Here is a 23,729-nt window from a genome sequence, read left to right as displayed (position 1 = left end):
CATCTCACCCAGCTATAAGCCATATGAATTTTACACAGATCATGCTTAAGATGCTGAGCTTCCTAAAATGTACCAATAAAGCTGTATTGTTAATACTGTGATCTCCTGAAAGAGCTGGACTACGTCTAATACGTCACACATATAATACCTGTAACATTCCTGAAGTAATTTTGTTTTGCTAAGAATTTACTTAAGTCTCTAGCAAGATTTCAGAGTTCCTCAGAAGGCTGAGTTGGCACCAGCTTTTTCTCACTTAGTTTCATCTCTTGGAAAAGCTAAGTTAGCAAATGATTCCCAGTATGACAAGAATATTTTCTAAGAATATTTCAATTCTTTTTATTTATACTTGTCCCAGAGGATGCAACCACTTTGATCCTTTGATTCAAATGATGGGAACCAGCTAAAGCAACTGACATAATTGTCATGAAATGAACTAAAAAAACAAAAAAATGAAAATTTATTTCAGAGCCTTGAGATGAGAAGAGCATCTAAAATATCCTCCAAATAATGGTTAGGGGAAAAAAAAAAAGTAGGCAGTGACCTTTTACTCTTTTTATACTATACTCTGGCATTCTCACATGGACCTACCACAGTGAAATCCACATTCAGTGCTCAAAAATATCACTGTCTTCTCTGATTGGCATTTTATGGCCCCCTCAATTGTCTATATTACAGAACAAACCACCGTGCTCCCCAAGTGTTGCATGGAAGAGAGCAGAATCTAGAAGTGAAGGTACCATTACTGGCTCTTTCATTCAGCTACCCCAGTTGTAGCATAATTCCTATTTTATAACATAGATAAAATCTTATTTGTTTGGTAACCAAAATTGTTTGACAGCTGCCTGAAGAAGTTTGTATTATGACCGGGTATCTATGCCAGCACAGGCTAAATGAGACTAGGAAGAATCATCCTTGAATATGCTGTTGACTTTATGCTAGTAATAATTCTTCCTGCAGAAGCACACAGTTATGCTTACCTAAAATAAAGCATTATACATTTGTTACATGTTACCTACATATGGTATCATATTCTGTACAAATTCTTGATTAAATATATAAAGCTTGATTCTCTAAATGGCATAGTATACACATTATCACACTAAATTAAGCATAAACAATTGCTGGTTTCTGGCTTTACTGCAGACAGGTCAGAAGAACACAGCACGTCATTTAAAAATAAACTTCTGGTATTTCCAACCAAAGCAGGTATTTATTGGGCTGAAACATTACCAGTCAGATTGTCAAGAGTATAAACTCCAACAGAAAAGATCTCAGAAACCAAGTTTTTACACTGAGAAGTTAGGGAATATCTAAATATTTTCTAATATTAAAGTAACTCCCAAATATATGTATTTAACACTTTCGAATTAAAAATCTATCTATAGTATTCCATAAATTGGCCACAGAGTTGGTGACATTTTTTTACATTTCATAGTATTATTTAATTTTCAGAAACAACTAATTTGCATACACAGGCAGATGGCAGAATGCTGTTTCAGCATTAGTACTGTGCTAGCCACCTATACGTAGCTGACTCTTAGCAAAAACTTGCACAAAAAAAATAGATCAAAAGCTTTAGAACCTCAGTATCATTTTCTTGTCATTGGAGGAAAGTCTTATAAATGATAAACACTTTCTTTGGCTCTTCTTTTACTGTGTGACACAAGATTTTTGGATGTGTGTCCATGTGCGTACTAACTTGATGCCTCTTGCTTAAAAATGAAATGCAGTTAGTCTGGGTGTCCCCATTCCCTGCTCCCTACCCAGCTTGCTCCCTTTCTCATACAAATCTTTTATTCTGTTCCTCAGCAAACTGAGAAAGTCTCAGAGGTCAATGAAGAATTTACAGTTTAATTAAAGTCTAAATCTCTGCATTAGCATTGTTTGTGCTTTAGTATTATCTCTGACAAAGCATCACTTCTCCTTAATTCCTTTTCCCCTTGAGGCTTGACTAAAGAGATCTTATCTACCAATTCTGTATTTACTGTAGCCTTTCACAAAATCTATTGTTTTTACTTTAGCATTCTTCCCTCCTTTTGTTACTAGGGACCATAAACTCTCACTTAAGTCACATTTACCCAAACTTTCATCAACTTTAATGTTTTCAGTAACTTCCCCATTTTGAATCACATACAGAGTCTCTCTCCCATAGGTGGCTCCTCCGCTTTATGTAGTGAAAAGTTGTCAACAGCAAACACACTAAAAAAATTACTGGAAAATATTCTTGTTTTCTCAACAGCTGTCTAACTCATATCCACCATTACCACTGTGATCTGGGTTCTGGATGATTTGCCAGCTATCATGAAAGCTTCATCCACCTGGTTTATAGATATAATAGACTTACATAGTGTTTTCCCTTCCATTACTGTTCATAGTCTTAAGAGTTGTAGCTTATTTTGTATGCATCTTGACACACCAAGTGCTGTCCTCTTCTTCCCCACCCCGTATTCTATAACAAAAAGTCTTTTTAGACTGACAAAATGCCTCTATAAAAGTGTCCAAGTTGTTAAACACAACATATATTTAAATGCGTGGTGTAAGATTTAAATGACTTAATTACAAAGAAGATTAATGCCATTCTATGTCATTGGACTAGGCCTATAAAAATTAGGGCAAGTAACTCTGCTCATTTGTAGTGCATGGGGTCCACACCTGATAATATCATTACTGTCAATACCCATTTTACAATATTCAGTAATGTAGTAAAAACCCCAGGATTTCCTCAAAACCAAGAAGTTCAAGTTTTCCAGTCACCTCACTGACTTTTTTTTTTCCTTTTAAAAACATGATAGAACCGAGTTACATGTTAGCTATCATATGACCTAAGATGGTTTGTTTTACTTTGTTGCAAATTAATCTCAGGAAGAAGTAGAAATACCAGAAAAATAAAAGCATAGCAATACATGTTTCGTAGGAAGTTTTTATAATATGTGTACATAGTAACTATTTACTTAAAATTGGAGTATTTTTATATTACTGAAGTGATGCACAAATAATAAATACTGTTTTGGCATTTATAAAAAAGCCTCAAAACCAATTAAGTCATCTCCTATCAGAGTGGTTGTCCCAGGATTAAATGACTTTTTCTTTACTTTCGTTGTGGAAATCCACGAATACAGAAGGCACTATAGCTCCCAAAAGTCACTAGTGGCAAGTGATAAGCACAGATTATAAAGCTTTTTGGTAAAACTTAACAATATTCTGTCTCCAGAAGGCAGATAACTATGCTTACATGTTGCGTACTAAGACATTTTTGAGACATTTCAGATCACTTAATTTAGACACTAACTCAAAGGTTGCAACACTTAAAAGTAGGTACCTGACCCAGGCTAATAAATCATACCATGTCAAGTCAGAAGAGTTTTCCAACTCTGTACAGAAAACGGAGAGAAACAGGCAGCTCTGAAGTGAAGGGTTTAAGAGGAGGTCTGCTTCTCTCTCATCTGTAAGGTGCCTCAGTGTTCCTGATCAGGAAACCACCTTGATCCAGCCAAAGAAAGTATTGGCAAGGGACTCTCTTTTGCAGATAGGCATCTGCTGGAAGGAAGCAAGAGATAGGGGCTGTTGCATCTCAACAGAGACCTTGAGGCAGTGGCTCAAAGGCCTCCTCAACCTGAGGCAGCTTGAGTCCACTCTCCCTTCTTTAAGGAGAATGCCCTACTAGTACAATATTTGCTGTTGCTAGTCCCAAGCTTCCTCTAAAAGCCCTTAATGTTCAAGAATCAGTGAGACACAGAGAAAACAAAGAGAAAAATCTGTAGTCTTCAGAGAAGGTAGGGAGATGTGCAGTGTCATGGTATTACATGGTAAGTTTTTTATTTCCTTTAGCTATGTAAGTTATTGCTTGCGAAGGAAATCACTCAATATTAGGAAACAAAGAATTTAATTAGCTTATTCAGCATCAATTCAGATTGTTACACATACCCTTGATGCAATCTAAACACATTTTTCTATTGAATTATCTTTTTATTTAGAAAGGAAGAATTAAAGATGGAGGCAAAAGAAAAGGTTGTTTGAGATAGATTCAAGTGCCCAAGACCAGAATAGTGAGAAGGCACTACTTCTGGCAAAGGTACATATTTCAGCTATTTTTCACTCAGATTAGCACCACAATGCTCACCAATGCTGCAGCTACATACTCCCTTTCACCTACACAAGATCAGCTTCTCTAACCAGCCTACATCTGTGATGCACCACTTAAAATTCTTTAGTGGGATGAAATACCTCCCTTCTGATTTGTGGCCTCTAGCAATCACCTGTCAGGGCAACTTAGCTGGCTTAAATGCTTTCACTGATAGACAATACAAGATATTCAGGATTTAGCAAAAATGTCCCTGGAGTAGTTCAATTAGAATCCTCCATATGCAAGTCCTCTGCATAGCAAGTCCCAGAACCTGCCTATAGTCATCAAAATGGACAACACAAACCACAGCTTCTTACTCAGGGCAGCACCACTTACAAAATTGGCTTTAAAACCCTAAAAAGGGAAACAGAACCCTGTGCTCCAAACTAGGAGCAAACAATGCACTTCTTACATGATACAAGGCCACAGGACTATATTGGACAAGGATACTAAAAAGTGTAAGGAGTAAATATAACCAAGGAAAGTGTCATACAGCAGCAGCCTTATGAATAATGTAACAGGACTAGTTTCCAGCTTTTTCAGCTGTGAAGTGGGCCATAAACATTTGCTTGCTTATCTTCAGAATACATCATACGTTCTGGATTAGATGATACTAAAAAGGTATTCCTGACAATAGGTTATACTACATTGTAGGAAAACTTATCTTGGGTCAGCGTTACAAGGAGCAGAGTTCTCCTTTTGTGGCTGTGGTGCGGCTTTCCTTTCCACCCCTCCTGCTCCTCAGATTACCAGGCAGAACGGGCCCTTAGGTGCATGTACCTTCAAGCAGCCAGAGCACTCCTTGACAGCATGTGCTCAGCAGCTGGTGCCTCAGACATCTCTGAATCTGAAGAGACACACCAACATCTTCACCGGGAAGATTTTCATCTACCTCTTTAGGATCTCTTAAGAAATTACTTACAGATACATAGCTTTCAGTAATGTGCTTCACGTGTAGATGCAGCCACTAAGTTTGTTACTGACAGATATTGCTGACTCAATTTTTAAAGCCTAAAGCCAAAGCTGGGCAGGGCTAAGTCCCTAGCAAGCAAACGTGAAAATTTCCTTCTTGAAAGCTAGAATTCTGGTCTAGCACAGAGGATCGCATATGAACCTATGTGCAATTATTTACAAATGACTTTATTAGCAAGCAAATTCAAAGACTGTGTTCTAACCTGTAACCACAGGTGGCAAGAAAGAACTGGACAGTGGTTGAAGGTATCCTTCCCCTCTCTCAGCACCTCAGGTTGGATATTCTAGGACACACAGAGAAGAGAGAGCCCCAGACAAGCCTCATAGTCTAAAGAAGTACTCCAGTGACTTCTGCACCAGTAGTAGAATATAAACAAACAAGCACTTGATGAACGTACTTTACTTTTTGCACTTTTAAGTAGCTAACATCTCTAAAAAAATCCAACACCTCGATATTGTCAGTAATGGTTCAATTTGACACAGGGGTCTTTCAACTGCTAGCACTGAAACTGATGAATAGCATCTAGCTCTTCAACAGCAACCTGTCCAAACTGAAAACAGCTCCAACGTCTGATCTTAAAATTGACAATAACTGGATACTATTTACAACAAAACAAGCTTCACAATTATTTTCATTGTGTGTGCTACAAAAGTCACATGTGCTCATAAAATATCCATAAACTTCAAAAAGATTAAGCTAAGGGGTATTTATGAACATTTTCACATCACTTTTAGAATATTTACACTTCTGTAATATTTACTTTAGCCAGATACCATATCTTTTTTTAATTTATGGCAAAATATTCTTTGCTCAGTGAGCAAGCTTAGCTACAGAATGAATTCAACCCATCTATAAATCAAATATTCATGTTTTGCTTTTCTTAAGTATCTTTTTTAAAAAAATTAGAAGTTAAAAAATTATTTCAGGCTTTTCCACTCAAACTCAAATCTAACTGGAACATTTCTGCAATCAGTTTCTGGCATGTGTATGTGTAATAGCAACCAAAGTACAGAAATATGGCGAGATGTTCAGAATCCACAGTAATTATGACCTCAATATAAAGGTCTCAAATAGAAAAACCAAACTTGTGTTTTAAACAAATCATACCTACTCAGCTGAGTACTAACAGGTGCTCAATACCTATGCAATTTTATGGGAAGTGCATAGAAAAAAAGTTAAGCTTGGTCAAATCTCTTAGCCAAATGATCACTTGCTCTTTGAATGAACTCAGCACAAGTACGTCAGACAGTAAACACTTAAGGTCTCTTTACTGATACAAAATATTTTGTATTTAAGAAACAATAGCTTCAAGGTTTAAGGTTACTACGCATTCTATTGAGCCAGGGTTTTTTTAGTTGAATTTTTTTAAATAGGAATAAAATCTTAGTATGAGTTTTCAGAAGCTTCACACTAGCCTATCTCAGCCATCATATCCCAGGCTTTCCTTACTTTTCTTTGAATTCCACCCTATTGCAAAAAAGACCCTGCTTGTCACAGTAGTAGGCTCCATTGCTAGAAGTGACTCATTTTCCATAGCAATCTTAACATCCTTTTCGCCTTACTTTAATCGCACATAAGTTACCAAAATCCTTATTCCCTTCCTCTCCCCTAATTTAGAATAATTATCAGTTTAAACAGAAACACAGATGATATATTGGATCACAATCAGCAAGATCTCCTGTTCAGTATCCTCTGACCAACAGCAAGAACACACAAAAAATTCTGCAAAGCCGATTCTAAAATAGCCTAGCCACAACAAAAGGTTCCTCTGACCTCAAAAATTTAGAGGCTGATACGTGACACAAAAGCACAGGATTGACTTTTCCTTCCTGCCTACATATCCCGCCAGCCCTGGGGAAAGCCACTGATGCTGATTTCAGGTGAAGAACTCGCACACAGAAATATATGGTCAATCCATCATTCAGAACAAGTCTTTTTCCTCAAAATGATTCTGTATCTGGAATAAACATTGTTCCAAACACAAGATGTGGTTTGAAGAATAAGAACTTCAGTTCCTGGATATAATCCAACTGCCCAATATGAATATAAATAAACAATCAGGTAGATCTGGTTAACTGGCAGCAGCAAGAGAATCTCTCTCATTTTAACCATTGGTAGTAACATGAGTTCAATTGCTCAAACTGAAGGTCACAGTTTTCCTAAATATATGTTCTCAGCTCTGGATATTCTTGATATCTATGCAGATATCCCAGAGAGCTTTTAACTATGGCAAGTTCCTGGCCTCAAAGACAACTAATGGTAAATAAAATCCACAACTTTGTATTTTGTTTAAAAATCTCTTTTAAAAGGAATGTTCATTTTTAATAGGTTTGCTGAATGACTCCTTACAGATAACAGGAGTGCTTAACCTATCTTTTCTAACTCATTTTGAGTTTTTAAAATTCTTCTCCAAAATAAACAGTTCAAAACATCAGTCTCTCTCCATCCTGGAGTGTTTTGTCATTCATATTAAGTGTCTCAATTTCACCCTTACAGTGCCTTGATGTCATCTTACCAGAAACCCTCATAAGAACTACTGCTTCTTAGTCCAAAATGCTATGATAGAACTAGACCTGTATCAACCTCAGTGAACTCTGTTCTTGCAGAGTACTTGACTACAAAAGCCTGGCTCCAGGCAAGATATCTCAAGTATTCCTCCATTGCGACACTGTCATGAAGTCCATATTCACTGATTTAGCTTTAATTACTACTGTATTTCTTTACATGGTTTTGACACAGGCCAGTTGGCTGATCTCTACATGATCTTCTCGTAGCATAAACACCTCCTACTTGAGTTTAGACATTTGTGATTTAAAGGAGAGGAAAAAAGTTTCTGTCACAGTTCTTAGTATGATTAGATTCCCTGGATTATATTCCAGCACAGTCCTAGCTTTCTCTATCCCCAAAATGAAAGTAGATGAATATGCAACATTATCGTCTACATTAAGTATCATTAAATACTGAAATCAAATCAAATACTTGGCATCATCCCTATTCATCATTTTCTTCTCCATGCAATTTTTCCTCTCATTATTTCCTGTCATCTTCTACCTCAAGCCTATCCTCAGGTTAGATAGCCACATTTCTGAAACATAATGAAAAATGTGGATTAAATTAAACAAAAGTTTATTACACTTTGGAACAGCTTATGAGAACTTGGTTTACACTTCTAATCTCATAGCAGCCAGAAAGTATGTAAACAAACTAGAAAACTTCTGCCTATTCCATTGAAAAATCTTTTAGAGAAAGTGGCCTCAAACACCAGTAAGCCCAGGCTGCCTGAGCAGATTACTTTTAACAATTTGCCATGCAGTCCAAAACACTTAACACTGACAGTAATGCCATCTAAGACAACCAAGGGGATTTTTCTTTCTGTAAAAGAGTTCATGCAGCTCAATGGAAAAGCAGATAGAGGATGGAAATAAAAGCTTTACTTAACTAAAGTTTGTTGGGTTTTTTGTTTATTATTTTTATTCTTGTATATTTAATAGAAGCTTTTTAATGGGGTGGTTGTAGTAAGTCCCAAACTAATTTATGACAGAACCCTAAAATACTTTTCTTAAACATCTAACATTTTAGTAGTTAGAAGGTTTTAGAAGACCTTACAGTGACTGAGCCTGAGATGCTTCCCATCAAACATCTAGCTTCAGACAGAAAAAAAAAAGAAATTTTGTAAGATGAAACTCCCAGGAAATATTCTTATACCCCTTCTTCCTTAGCATCAGTGCCTTAGCCTCAGCCCTGAACCAGCAATAAAGCTGTGCTAGTTTATAAAAGACTGAGGTTAGCAACTGAAGCTTATAAAACAATTTCCTGCAATATGTTTAAGTTTGGCAATGCACATGTGAACAAAGTGGCAAAGTTCAATGCAAATCATGCTGCTGTTCCACGTAACAAGCAAGCACACAATACGTATACATACATAAGGAACACGCAAGGTGTGCATTAAAAGATAAGCACTGGAATGCATGACAAATTGAGCCCAACTCATCCATGATATGTTTTCCATTGTTGAGGGAGAGCTAAATCACTTTTAGGAGTTGTGTAGCTTTTTTATACAGCAGGCATCTTGACTTACAATAAAGTTAACCCTTTCGTGCACCATGCCCGTAATTAGATTTGAGGTTTCCCTTCCCTCTAAACTGTGTACAACTGACCTTCAGAAATTAAGTCGCTCTCTGTATACAGCTAGGGAGCTAAATGTGATCAATATGGTTCTTTCTCTATAAAGATTGGTATAATGCAAATCAATTTGCTGTAAAAGATCTCTTGTTGCTAATAGTTTGTGAGAACTTTTATAATGTCATTGTTTTTAAAACACTGTTATGCCAAACAATTAAATAGCAAACTCTCTATACAATCATATTATATATTCCCTATGCATAAGCATATTCATACACTTTTAAAGGTTTTTAATGGCATTCTTGAACTTTCAACCTCTATTTTACTTCATTTTCAAGTTACTATAATTCACATTATGCCTGCAAATATTCTTCGATTCTAATGGCCGTCCATCTTTTATAATGAACTTTTCAGCTAATCAGATGATGAACTATTCCTAGCAAGGCAAAGAAAAGAAGCATTACTGTTGCTGCAAAATCATTGTCAATACAGAAAAAAACAGCACATTGACTTGTTTTCATCAAGCCATAATGCTAATTGTTAATTTATCTGCCCAGTTTAATAAATCAAATTCAAAAGTCGACATTTGGACATAATTACAGTTTAAAAACATTTGCCTGAAAAGTGATAAGCGATATATACGGATCAAAGGCTTAATGGTTGCTATTTCATGTTTTGTACCTTCCCTCATTCAACTGGAGAAAAATAAACTGGTTTTGCCTTTTTTAAAATGCTACTTCCAGCAATATTATTATGGTATTTAACAAAGTAAACAACTTCACAAGCAAACTATACATGAAAATGGGGATGAGCTATTCAATTAACCCCAAAGTATGGACAGTTTTGTTCCATGTCTGACAAATTCTTCAACCTCTGCTAAGCTGATCAGTAAAAACTCGGCTAATTGAATCCATCGATGTGAAAAACCACAGGCTCAAGTCTGTACTGCATACATCAAGCTGAAGGATTTCTGCTTCAGCCATGGCGGTAATAGTCAGTGGGGTCAGGTCAAAGAGGGCTAAAGTGAGTCAGGATATAGCCAAAGGAATACATCAAACACTGATTTTAAAAGGGCAATTAATCTTAGACAGAAATGCTTCCTGGGGAATGAGATCTCAATCTTAAGAGCACACTACATGATGTAGCAGTAAAAATGTACATATACAAGCTTAGAGAGCTTTCATCCTGTGATCACAAACAGAAGGGGAGTGCTGTTTATCAGAGAAATACAAACCCTTGCTAAAATACTTACATTAGCTTCTTCCGGGCCCTTACTCATTGAAAAATAAATTCTTTAATGAGCAGGCAATAGAGTTTGCACACATGAAATATCTTTTTCTGTACACGTACTGTAAGTTCTTCTGAACAGCTAGTAGATTAAAGTATTTAGAGATCTCTACCACAGTAAAATTAAAGAATTTAGTCTTGAAAAATTCAGAGAAGAGTGGATAAAGGAGTAATGGAATACCTGAAGGGCTCTTTACACTGAACAGTAACTTCAAAAAAGTAAAAAATAAATACCCCCCCCAAACAGCTACCTGTTCAGAGTTAAGATTGGAAGTGAGTTTTCATCAAAAGTTCATTTTAATTTTTCCATTCCAAAATATCGAGTTAGCTTCAAAGCTGATAAATTATCATATGATCTTTATTTTAAAAGAGAGTTTGACTAGTAACTTAAGTATTTTTTTAATTTTAGAGTTCAGAAAGTATTTTTCCACTTTACAGCAGAAAAGTAGATCTATAAAACTTATAACACTTACATACAGCATTTGCAAACAGAATTTGCTAAGTTAGTATCATTAATTAGTTAACAATATTACTAGGAATCATTAGCTATGTGGACAAAACACTGCAGGTACGTAGCTCTGAAATGAGTTACAGCTAATTTTGCTGCATTAGTTTGCAATTTTAAAGAGAGCTGGCTTTGCAATCACCCTTCCATCTGAGGATACTGATCCCCAACATCACAAGTGGCAGAATTGCATCTATTTGTGTATCTGGTCCATACATCTGGCTTCTTTGCTTAAATTGCCACTGAGTAACAGCTTGCATTAAGACACTGGACTTAGTGAAGTTTCCCTAAGTGTAGACACCCGCTGCATTTTACCATTGTAAGTGTGGTGATGATACCATCAGGAAAAAGGGCAAGCAGCACAAGAGGCATTCAAATCTTCAATGACTACAGCACCTCTGTGCACATGCCAAGCCACTGTGTAAGACTTCGGCTTTGACATACGGAAAAGTTTTACCTCTATTTTCTTACAAATATTCTCCAAATTGCTACAGGTGCCAAATAAGATAGAAAGTACAATTTATCTTGTACTAATTTGAAGTTATCAAAATCTCTGATTAAAATGAGGTATTCAAGAAGGGGACAACTACTATTAACAAGTGCTGCTGAATCCTTAGAGAAGAGAGTAGGACACAGTAAATGGTGTTTACTAGTGGATTACTCTGCTTTACATTATCGGTAAGGCTGCTACTTTTCTCCTAATTATCTTCTGTAGGTCCTTTAATTTTGCACGTTCTCTTCTTTTTAGCCCTGTAAGATGTTTATTCCCTGGGAAAATCAGGTTATACCTATACACATCAAGGCAGAATAGAATAAGACTGCAAGAGAGAAGCAAGGAAGACTGGAATGATTTTACTCAGCTCTGCCTCTAAAGATACAGTACATATACCTAATTTAAAGGTATAGATGTAGCTCATAAAATGGACCAGAACCCACTCTCTGGGCCTCAGGGCAAGTGCCAGAGAACAGCTTATGCCTGTTCAGCTAAATTATCTCCCCCTTCATATTGCTTACTGAGAATAGTCCCCAGACTGTTAATCCATGAACACTGCTCAAATTTTCCGGGAGAGTATTAATTGGCCTAGATGAAAATTATGCCAGAGAACTGCTAACAGTCATACAGCACAAACAACACATGTTCTAGCCCTCTTTTGTTTACTAGTATAAAGACACTGACACCACAATGTCTAAATCCAGTTGTGCACTGCAGTATCCTGGTTGAGAACTTCACGTTGCAAGTGTTCACAGAGGTTTACTGCTGTCTCCTGAAAGCTTTGGTAGACCCACTAAAGTCTCCAGTTACACTTGCACCAGTTACAGCACTAAAGGCAGCAGTGATTATACAGCATATGAACGTTAACAGGATGATGACCCCTACTGAAAGAGTTTTGGAGCATTCTCACATTTTCTAAGAAACTAACCATAAAAAATATCCTGTAAGTCTATATACTTTGTCTACTTCAGCTGTTACTGACATGCTTGTTTTTGTGAGCAAGGATATAAGAGAAACTAGAAGAAACGTTTGTTTTGGTTTTTTCTGTGAAGTTTTTGATGGCTCTGTCATACTGAGTGACCTCTGTGATCTCCTTGGGGTGAGACAAACTGATTTAGATCAGGATTCAAAAAAAATCCAATTCTTAACTCTGCTACTGACCTCAGTGTGACCAGGTGCAAGCCACATCACCCCTCTGTGCCTCTAATTTCTCCTTCCTTTTTGTCTCTCTTCACTCATCTTTTGTCTAAGTGATAAACTCTGTGGGAACACACTGTTATGTCCGTACAGTGCATAAAGAACCTGAGGTCTCCTCCTAAAACACAAAAAATATTCATTTTAAAACTGAAAATTCACCACAACCAAAACATTTTGTCAAGATGCTTTGATTCCAACAGTTTTCCTAAAACTCATATGCATGGCAGATTACTGACAGAAAACTTGCTCAATTTCTAGTAATTTTCCACAATCTTTTCTTGACTGCCTAGATTTTCAGATCCATAGCATTCCATCAGGGATTTTGCAGTAGGATACTGAAGCTCCCAGGAAGTGCAGCTCTACTTCAGCCCATGAAGCAGACTGCTCTAGGATGAAAAATCCCACCTCTCTTCTGCAGAGAATTTTAGAAGATTTAGAATTTTTTAGAATTTTGTGATTTCCAAACAGAATAAGCTAAATTTTGAAAAAGTTTTTTTGCTCTGTGGAGGATTTTACTTTCTCCATTTCATACTACTACTGTTAATAATAGACTTAAAACTTTGTTGTGCCTGAATAAAGTCATTGGCCTTCTGACAAATTTAAAGAGAACAGTCTGGCGTCTGATACTAATAAAACTTATTGGGTGGCCAACAGAACAAATTTAGCTGAAGCTGAACAAATTTCCAAAGGCTTGTCCGAGAAACAGCATTATTTCCCTATTTGCTGTACCTCTTCCTACATTCTACCCTTTTGAATGTGCATGCCCAGAAACCACTTCTAAGTCACAAAGAAAAAGCACATTACTTTTGTGATATTAGGAAAGTTGCTGGATGGAAGAGGAAAGACTAGACTAGAATATTTCAGTTGGAAGGGAGCTACAATGATCATCTAGTCCAGCTGCCTGACCAATTCAGGGTTGACCAAAAGTTAAAGCATGTTATTAAAGGCATTGTCCAAATGCCTTTTAAACACTGACAGGCTTGAGGCATCGACCACCTCTCTAGGAAGCCTGTTCCAGTGTTTGACCACCTTCTCAGTGAAGAATGCTTCCTAATGTCCAGTCTAAACCTCCCCTGGTGCAGCTTTGAGCCATTCCCACACATTCTGTCACTGGATACCAGGGAGAAGAGTTCAGCACCTCCCTCTCTACTTCCCCTCCTCAGAAAGCTGTAGAGAGCAATGTGGTCACCCCTCAGCCTCCTTTTCTCCAAACTAGACAAACACAAAGTCCTTAGCTGCTCCTCATAGGACATGCCTTCCAGCCCTGTCACAAGCTTTGTTGCCCTCCTCTGGACACATTCAAGTACCTTAACATCATTCTTTGTGGGGCCCAGAACTGCACACAGTATTCAAGGTGAGGCCGCACCAACACTGAATACAGTGGGATGGATAATCACCTCCTTTGACCGGCTGGTTATAGCGTGTTTGATGCACCCCAGATGCGGTTTGCCCTCTTGGCTGCCAGGGCACACTGCTGACTCATGTTGAGCCTGCTGTCAACCAGCACCCCCAGATCCCTTTCTGCAGGGCTGCTCTCCAGCCATTCCTCTCCCACTTTATACCTGTGCCCTGCATTACTCCATCCTAGGTGCAGAGTCCGGCATTTGGACTTGTTAAAGTTCACCCCATTTGCCACTAGGAAAGGGGCAGAGGGCTCACAAGCTACCTAATGGATAATACTTGTATAGTCAATTGAGCTAAAGTTGGAGCAATCCGTAAAACCAACTTATGCCTGCTGTTTCCTGAGAAATTCTATGCAGAAAGATCACAACCAGCCCCAGATCCCCACCATGTTTTTTCTTTTGAGAGCAAGCAAGCCAGAACATTCTGCATACACAGAAGCCCTCTCTGATTATGCAAGGAGCTTGTTTAGAAATGAAGATGGCTAACAAGAAGCCATATAAACAGCAGAGCTGCCACACTATTAGCTCTCAGATTATTTGCACCTTTCTGTGTAGTCATGACAAATTAATTCTATATTAATTAATTCTGTAGTCATGACTATTAATTCTATAATCTCAAATCAGCCTCTGGACTTCCACCCCTTTTGATCAAAAAGAACTACTAAATCAAAAGGCATGCAATTTTAACACAGAAAAAAAATAATCTTTCCACTTCAACTTAAAAAAAAAGCAACTGGGGCAGGTAGGTGTGTGTGGGTGTAAAAACAAAAATAAAATCAAAAAGTCAGCAGTCAGACCGATGAAAGGCAGATGCAAAAGGATAATCCAAGCAGATGGCCTGGTTAGGCAAAGATAACAGGCACAAATGATGACTCACACCAGAAAGGAGACATACATGATGACCTCCTCGAACATGGAGAGCACCATTGAGTCAAGGACACAAGGAGGGTGGAATAGCTTAAGTTGTGGTCTGAAGTTCACAGTTCAGTTCTGACCTGCAAGATGACTCTCATAGCAGAGGAGACAGTGGACTAGAATTCATATCACTGGTGAGCTTTTAATCACCTTTTAGTATGCCTGCACAGTACAAGACCTCTAACCCTCCACAATACTGTCATATCCATGTGGAATGAAAGCGTGGCTAATAAACTGCCTAAAACTGACCAGGGCTAGTTATATTTCTAAATTTAGGTGGCCTGGAAAAGTATTTCAACACTGTACCTCCACAGCACTGAAAAGCAGAGACCAGCCTGCAGAGAGCACAAGCAGTCAGACTTACTACCTAGACGTGGGGAGCAAAAGCTTCCTAAGTTTGCTCACCACCGGAGAGCAAGGACTGGGATGGTGCTGTGCTGCTCCCCTCCTTGCTGTGCAGCTTCCACAGTAAACCCCAGGTCCACCTAATTCTGACCTCAGACAGAGCAAGCCTAGTTATATTTCGTGTCAATCCAAAGACATTTACACTGCATACATTTACATCCTTCTATTGCGCTATTTGTCACTTGCATCAAAATTAGGAGCCTACATGGCAAATCTAATCTAAATTCAATTTTCTGTTTGACTAATTCACTGGAAGTCAATGCTTAGAAAACTGAGGGAGAACAAAAACAATTAATATGTAGTCTCTCATACAACATACATTAAAAAAGCTGAGAGTTAATTGAAAACAGTTGATCCCTAATTTTACAAAATCATTCAGTACAGCAAGTCTTAAGAGAAAAATCCTGGAAGTCTTTTTGATCCTTGTTTTATTTCTGAAAGAAGAAATGACATTGCTGTAGAAAGAGGTCAGTTCACACAGCTTTTCTGAATGAACAACAATGCTGTGAAAACCGGGATTGATTGATGGCCTACTGTTTGCGTCATTATGTCCAAATGTTTACCATTTGGGTCTTCAAGGAAGCATGAGACAAAAATCAAAACAAGTTTTATGAAGACTTCAACAACACTGGCAAATTAAAATTGTATCCAGAATTGTTTAGACATGATAGCAGTGGAAGAAAACTGTTTCCTTCTGCATTATACAATTTTTATCTTTGCATTATGCACAATGCCTTAAATTTCTGGTGTGGAAGAGGAAAGAAGTCTTTCCCTCCCCCAGAACAACTCTGTTTTCTATCATTTTAACCCTTTGCCTCTTCAAAGCATTCTGTTGAACTCAACACTGTTTCCTCTTGCAGTTGTTGCTCTGTAGTTACGTAAGATCATACTGTGTTCATCCCCTTCTCCTAATAAGATGAGTCACCATTTCTAAATGAACTGTTTACAATATTAGGATGTTCTTTTACAGGAACCTCATAAATGTCTACTAAACAATTTTTTTTTTTTTTTTAAATTGCTATGAATTATTCACATGGGCTTTTTCAAATTTGATAAAACTCTGAAGTTCCAAACTGATATCACTACTTCTGGAAACAAAGGCCTCTTAATTGGCAACAGGAACACCTATCATCAGATGCATAAAACTGTGGGGAAATGCAGCATGACCTCTCTTAGCAGCAACAGATAGATAACACTTAATTTTATTTATCTGTCATAAACAACATCGTTGCTGTAAGTAGGCAGCCTAATCTACCTAATCTCAGTAAGACAGAGGTTATTAGACAGTAGGGAAAAATAGCCATGGTGCTATCTCGTTCAGGCACAGATAATTAATTTTCTTCTCTTCCTTACCTGCATAGAAACTATAACTATGCAGTCTAAGAGACTACAGGCAATAAACCAAGCTTCATCTTAGCCTGTTCCTCCATAATACACTAAATCTTCTCACAAATAGTAATAACTCTCAAGTTATCTAAAAGACCGCCTAATTTTCTGGAACTGGAACTACTGCGACAATTCCACTTTATCACACAAGAACTGTCCAATTAAAAGGATCAACTTTTGTCTATGCAAGTGGCATCCACAAGCACAGGGGAAAAAAAATCAGACAACGAGTTTACAAGCTGTAGCATAAATAATCAGAATAATTTGATTCTAACCCTGGAGTCCTCATAAATGGGTGTTTCATATTAAAATAAAGAAGACATCTGTCATGAGCTTAGGTTCAAAACTACATGATGCACAGTCTATAAGAAGTAAAACTAGGACTTTGGACTGTTGGCTGGAAAGGATCTTTGTACAATTTCAGGAGTGTAAAATGGTGAATGAAAAGGGGGACACTGGACAATTTTATTCTGGACTTCTCTGCGTAACTAGGACATTAGTCTTCTTGCAGGACATCTGAAAACCACGAGATCGAAACTGGGAAATGGAAGAATGTTGATAGACAGACACAGTCCCTAGGTATCTAAATATTTTAGATTTTTGTATCCAATGGTACGAAAAATTGTTGGAAAACTCAAGGAAACTGAAGTATAGATAACGGAACACCCCAGGACAAAAGGATGGAAAGCAAGAAGAGAGAACTAAAGCAGAAGTGACAATGACTAACTACTTCTCTGAAGATCTAGATCTATTTCTATTAGGAAATCAGCTAAGGTTTGAAAAACTACAAAAATAGTTATACAAATTATGGTGAGCTTAGTCAAAGTAGAAGAGCTGATTTTAAAGGATGCAAAAGCAGATATTAAAAGAGTAACAAAGGACAGCAAGAGTTATGTATGACTAGAATAGAGGTATTGAAGGAACATGATGCAGGAAAAATAAAGGAAACAGCTGTAGAGCCATTGACATGAAAGAAAATAAGATGGATCAATACAAGTTGGAAAAAAGAACTGAAAAAAGTGCCACTCTTCCATGATGCTGGGATCAAGATCAGAAATAATTAAACATTGCCCAAAACCTGAATGACCAGCTTGCCTTGGCTTTAAGTATGAACAACTAGCGAGAAATAAACGTAAAACCAAAACCAAGCACACCCCCCCAACAGGATATGATCACAACTGAAAACTAAACACAGATTAATATGCTCAAATTGCAGAACTTGCAAAGTTTTACTTTAAAAGACTGAAATGAAATTGCACATCTTCTAGTAAGCATTCCCAGTAACTCTAGGAGGTCAGGTCCATGAAGCAACCTAAGTATTATCTATACAACCACAGAACTCCCAAGTTCGATTTCAATTGTATGCAGCCTTTAGACGAATTTAAGTAAAGAATTATGGAAATACAGTAAATAAAAAATGTACTAATACAGAGCATAGGTTTATCCTCAGTAAAATTTCAGACTGAGGTGTCTGTCCTTCATTTATGAACTACTGTGTAACTGATAGATTACAATTTATTATTGCAATAACTAAAAAAGAAATAACATGCCTCAAAGAGTTTACAGTAGGCTGCAATACAGAGGAAGTGATTACTGGATTAGTTTGTGTTTAATAAATATTAATTTTAATATCCTCAAACATGACAAGTAGGACTTCACTGCTTCCCAAACTTCATGTCAACACAGGAGGATCAGAACAAAGAAAAAACTGAAACAAATTAAATGCATCAATATTAAATGCAAGGTGATGCACTTCCTGTGATGACTTGGTCTTACTATTTCTGTTGCCACATAACCACAACTGCTGCCTGTGAAGCAGCTAAATAGGCACCAAGGAAAAAAGAAAAACTACTCGGCTAATGAGAAAATATCCGATTTAACACATTTGCTGTCTAAATACTCATTTAAGCAGAAAATTAGAGAGGGTTATATTAGATCAGTTCTAACCTAGTCTTCCGGAAGAAAGTACTGTACAGTACTGCAGTAAGAGTACTGTAAGGTGAAAAAAGATCAAGCTAACACTCCTTGCAGTCTGAAGAGTTAAAGGATAGACTTTAAGTAGAAACCACTCTTTCCTTTGGTCTAACAATGCCCATGACAAAAAGTCTTTAACTTTTATCCATCAGTTTTCCTCTGATGAACAGTTTAAGGAGATGAAACTATTTAGGGACCCAGAAAGGTGAGCACTGTACAGCGTTCATTAAGTAGGATAATATATACATAATTGAATAAAGGACCAGTTTGAGGAGAGACAGTGAAGTATGGGTTGGGATAACAACTGCTCAAGTTTTTATTTTTTAGAGCACTTCAACAAACAATAAAAGCCTTGAATAAATAGTTTCATAAGCTAATTTAAATAAAACGCAGTATCTAAACAGTTACCCACAATCTGTAACAGTCAAAAGTAATATTGACACAATATTTTACAAAGACCATTTTCACTATCAGTGTTTTGATGTCACTATTCAACCTGTTCTATTTTGACAACTTTCTTTAAATCGTGTTTTCAACAATTGGTAATCAATGTATATACTCAATCCGCATATATATAAATACATTTTTTCATTGAAATATTTTTTCTCAGCACAGTTAAAAGAGAGACTTAATTATATCCATGTTTCCTAAAGCAAAGGCATATAGACACTGTGGGTGGTTCTTGAAACCCTTCCCTCCCTCTTCTTGTGGTGGTCCCTAAGTATCTGGCAACAGGAACAGCTCACATATATGGCTACAAATGCTGAGTCTGAAAATCATATATTCTCTGTGTTCCCACGGCACAAAGCTCAGTTACGGATGTCACCATAGACAAGCTATCACCACAATTACCATGAAGCTTCCAGTTGAATGAAAAGTCATTGGAAAAGAGAAAACTATAGAGGAAAAAGGAAAAAGGAAAAAAAGTACAACAGATGGAGAAAAAGAGAAAGAAAGAGAAGCCCATATTGATTGTGTCGCACTGACAAAAAGATGCAGCTAATGTCACCGATACATTAATTCACTAAAGAGGGGGGGCTAAAAAACAGTCTTGGAAAAATATCTATATTACTTTTTGACAACAAGAGTGAAAAAGATTGAAAACAACTTGCTTCACCAATATCTATTATGTCTCTAAGCATATCTTTGATGAGATACTACTTTTTTTTTCCTTTGTTCAGAAAAATTAAGTAGATCTAAATTTTGATAACACTGAATCAAGTCTGAAAATCTAGATGTGCAAGCGTTTGCCATCACTTTCTAATATACCTTTGATAATGTACTCTGTTTTGTTACAACATTATTCTAATGCCTTCACCACAATAAATATAAATTGTAGATTAAGACAAAACATATAAGTTTACAAGAACAAAAATTAGACGATACCAAGAAAGGTCCAAAGAGGAAAATTTTTAGTATCATGAAATTCAAACAGTCTTGACCACAAGCTATTTTTCCTTCAGAAACTGTTTCATCACAATTTTCCTGTGGAAAGAGACTGTATTATCATTTTATAGATTACATACTGAAGTCAAAGAGACATTATGGCCAGAAGTATCCATTTTTTGGAGGGTGGGAGAGAAGAGTAATGAGAGGCCTAGAACCTGACATCAGAGAGTGCCTTGTGTTCGCACACTCAAAGCGCCAGACCTCTCACTGATTCCAAGTACAAGCAAGCAAGCTGTTCAGCAGAATACTCATGTTGATCACTGGATTTTGCTGGTGCTCCTCTCTATAAAATGGGTGGTTTTGTAACACTCAGCTTGCCTAGTATCACACATGAATGAACTCCCTAGGGGAGAAAGAACTGAATTCAATTCCCAAAGGCAGTATTCAGCTGCCTAAATTATAATACATCCTGAAGTACATTCATTCCCCATCCATCATTTCAACAATCAGGACAATGATTTTTTCACTACACAGCCCTGACACTAAAACATGCCCAGCCTGTGCAGGAAGACAAAAGCCTCACAGAAAACAAAGGGAGATGAGAGGTGCAGAGTGATTATAACCTGTATAATGATCAGTGTGCATGTGTATGGAAATTAAGATTGTACAGGCAGTCTACAACTCTGACACCTCCTAAATTTCAAGTATTCACCTTCAAATGGATGCAACTACTTTAGAAGAAAAACATTTATGCACAGTTTCCCAGGTTTCCAAAAAAATGCTCGCAAACTTAATTTTCATATGCCCATTGTCCTGGTTTCGGCTGAGAGTTAATTTTCTTCTTAGTAGCTGGTACAGTGCTGTGTTTTGGATTTAGTGTGAGAATAACATTGATAACACACTGATGTTTTAGTTGTTGCTAAGTAGCGCTTATCCTAAGTTAGGGATTTTTCAGTTTCCCATGCCCAGTTAGCAAACAGTTGTACAAGAATCTGGGAGGAAGTGTAGCCAGGACAGCTGACCCGAACTAGCCAAAGGGATGTTCCATACCATAGAATGTCATGCCCAGTATATAAACAGGGGGGAGCTGGCCAGGAGGGGCAGATCACTGCTTGGGCATCAGTCAGTGGGTGGTGAGCAACTGCACTGTGCATCACTTTTTTTTTTTTCCTTTTTTTGTCCCCCTCTTTTTTTTTTGTTATATTCCTTTTCATTACTATTATTATATTTCATTATTATTATTGTTAGTATTATATTTTACTTTAGTTATTTAACCATTCTTATCTCAACCCACAAGTTTTACCTTTTTTACCCGATTCTCCTCCCCATCCCACTGGGAGTGGGGTGGGGAGTGAGGGAGCAGCTGCGTGGTGCTTGGCTGCTGGCTGAGGTTAAACCATGACACCCATAAAATGGATAGAAACACTCAGCTCTACAATCTCCTCTGCATTTTGAACTGATGGAGCATCTATTGACAGAGGAAGCTTGTTAAACTCTCAGTGAACCAGCAGAAAGAAAATGAGTTGACTGAGTGGGTTTCATGGAGACTTCAGCAGCACAGACGTGCTGAGGTTCTGTAGTCTCAGGAGTCTAGTCCACTTGCTGGAAAAGGGAGAAGTATGTCCTCATTATGGCTGCTAACATTTCTATAGGCAAAACTCAAAAGTGGCATTATGCAGCCTGGTGAGTTAGTGGGGTTTTTTTAATAGCTGAAAGCTGTATTAGACCATGAACACTTAATATGGTGCACATTACATTTGAATAGAGAATGAGATGAGTGTATTAAGCCAAGCAAGAAAATAATCAGAGTTCACTTACTGGCTAAGTTGAATCACCAGTGAACAGAGTATGATGAACTGAAGCAGCCAAGCCTAAACCAGTGCTGCACTTCACACCTCTTAAGTGCACTGACATTACCTGTGCATGTTCTTCAGCAGTAAGAATCACTGCTGTCATGGGCATCCACCTTTTCAGGTCATTTTCCATAAGTCTGATCCTTTCTCTATCATCCCTCCATTTTGTCCTAATTCTGCTTCTTCCTGATCTATCTCCTAGGTCTTTTTTTCTTTCCATGTTGCTATGTTTATTTTTCTACTTTGTATTCCTGTCTGGGGTGCAGTCTACTTGTACAGCGAACCCTGAACAAGTCTTCCCTAGTCCCTTATCTGACTATCTCCAGCTCCACCTGACCACCTATCCACCTGCATCTTCTCGTTCTGCTAGTGCAAACTGCCCTCATTTTCAACTTTTGATTCAATTTGTTTCTCTGAACAGGTCTCCAGGCCGTCCGAAGCACTTCGGATGCCTTGCACAATCTCAGTATATGATCCACATGCAATATGCTTCTTTCTCTCCCTCATCCTTTTATCATCTCCTATCCCACTTACTCTGTCCAGGTGTTCACAGTTATTATGTCAGTTTTTGGCTTTTGCCCCAATCTCTTTCATCCTGCCACATTGTTTATAGTCGCTCTCTCCATCACATTTAATGACTCCCAGATCTGTCATTTTCTTCCAAATTACTTGTTCAGTCAGTCTGCCTCCCCATCCACTGGCTCTATCTATCAGTCTACCTCCATATCTCCTCAAGAGTTCACATTATTTTCTGCATTTAGCTCAGACAGCTTTCCTTCTGTTACCTACCAAAAGAGGAGGGGAACACACAGAATGTAAGAGGAACAACTGAACACCGCAATAATACAAAGCTCCTTTACAGGAGAAATTCTCCTGAATCCTAGATAGCTCACACCCATGTGAGGGATCAAATTTATTAAACTCGAAGCCTGTAAGTTCCTCAGTAGAATCTTAAGGATCAAAATTCGGCCAAATTTAAGCAGATTTATACAGGAACAGACAAGTATATTCCAATACAAGGAAAGCCTTCTGCCAAATTTCAAATTGCTCCTCCTAAGTGTACCTATTTTCTTTTCTTCCAAGTAATCACCATTTTTTGCCTCCATCGAGTAAACAGTATAGGGTTTTTTTTTTTTAGCCTTTAACAAAAATGAAGCAAGCAATTAGCATAGCACATTTCTATTCTGCTATTAAAGGCTGGCACCTTTGTCAACATCTGAAAAAAAGGCCTACTAATGGGAAGCATCAAGTCACTGGTACTCAGATAAAATTAAATTAAATTCACACTTTTAATAAAGGTAGTAACTAGCACATTCCCCATCTGCAGCTTTAGCAAATCCACATTAAAATTATCATCCATTATAGCCTGGAATAACTTTTGCATAAATGCTTTTTGAGTTTCTTATTTAATTTGTGCTCTTGACTGCCTTCCAAGTCAAAATGCATCATCCTTCTTACTCTTTTTTTTAAATTCACTTTGTACCTTTTCACTAGTGGCTGCAGGATCCTCACACTGAAGTACTTAAAGATGGTTTAACTTGCTTGTGCTAACATTCAAGTATCTACTTGTATCTTGCTTTATCTTTTGGACAGTTAGTTGAAAGCATTACCTAAAATTATGCTCTAAAATTTATAGTAGCTTTAGGAAAAATGGACACATGTCTAGCAGCATTCCATGTTTTTCTTACCTTTTGTTATTTTTGG

General features: G+C 37.5%; 1 protein-coding gene across 3 annotated transcripts in view; it reads right to left on the bottom strand.

Annotated features, from left to right (window-relative positions):
- The window catches only part of ATG5 (autophagy related 5), a 76,429-nt gene that overhangs the window by 554 nt on the left and 52,146 nt on the right, over positions 1–23,729 (bottom strand). The window contains exon 7 of one of the 3 annotated variants that reach the window (XM_050894844.1): positions 3,402–3,534. The exons of the other annotated variants lie outside the window; for them this stretch is intronic. Within the exon in view, the coding sequence (XP_050750801.1) occupies positions 3,440–3,534 (95 nt within the window). The 3' untranslated portion in view covers positions 3,402–3,439. Of the gene's footprint in view, positions 1–3,401; positions 3,535–23,729 lie in introns of those variants that run through there. 3 annotated transcript variants of the gene reach the window in all.

The sequence above is a fragment of the Gymnogyps californianus genome, chromosome 3, assembly GCF_018139145.2.
Source record: "Gymnogyps californianus isolate 813 chromosome 3, ASM1813914v2, whole genome shotgun sequence".
In the NCBI taxonomy this organism is placed as follows: Eukaryota; Metazoa; Chordata; class Aves; order Accipitriformes; family Cathartidae; genus Gymnogyps; species Gymnogyps californianus.
Note: the sequence above shows the minus strand (reverse complement) of the source record. Positions and strands in the feature narration are given on the sequence as shown.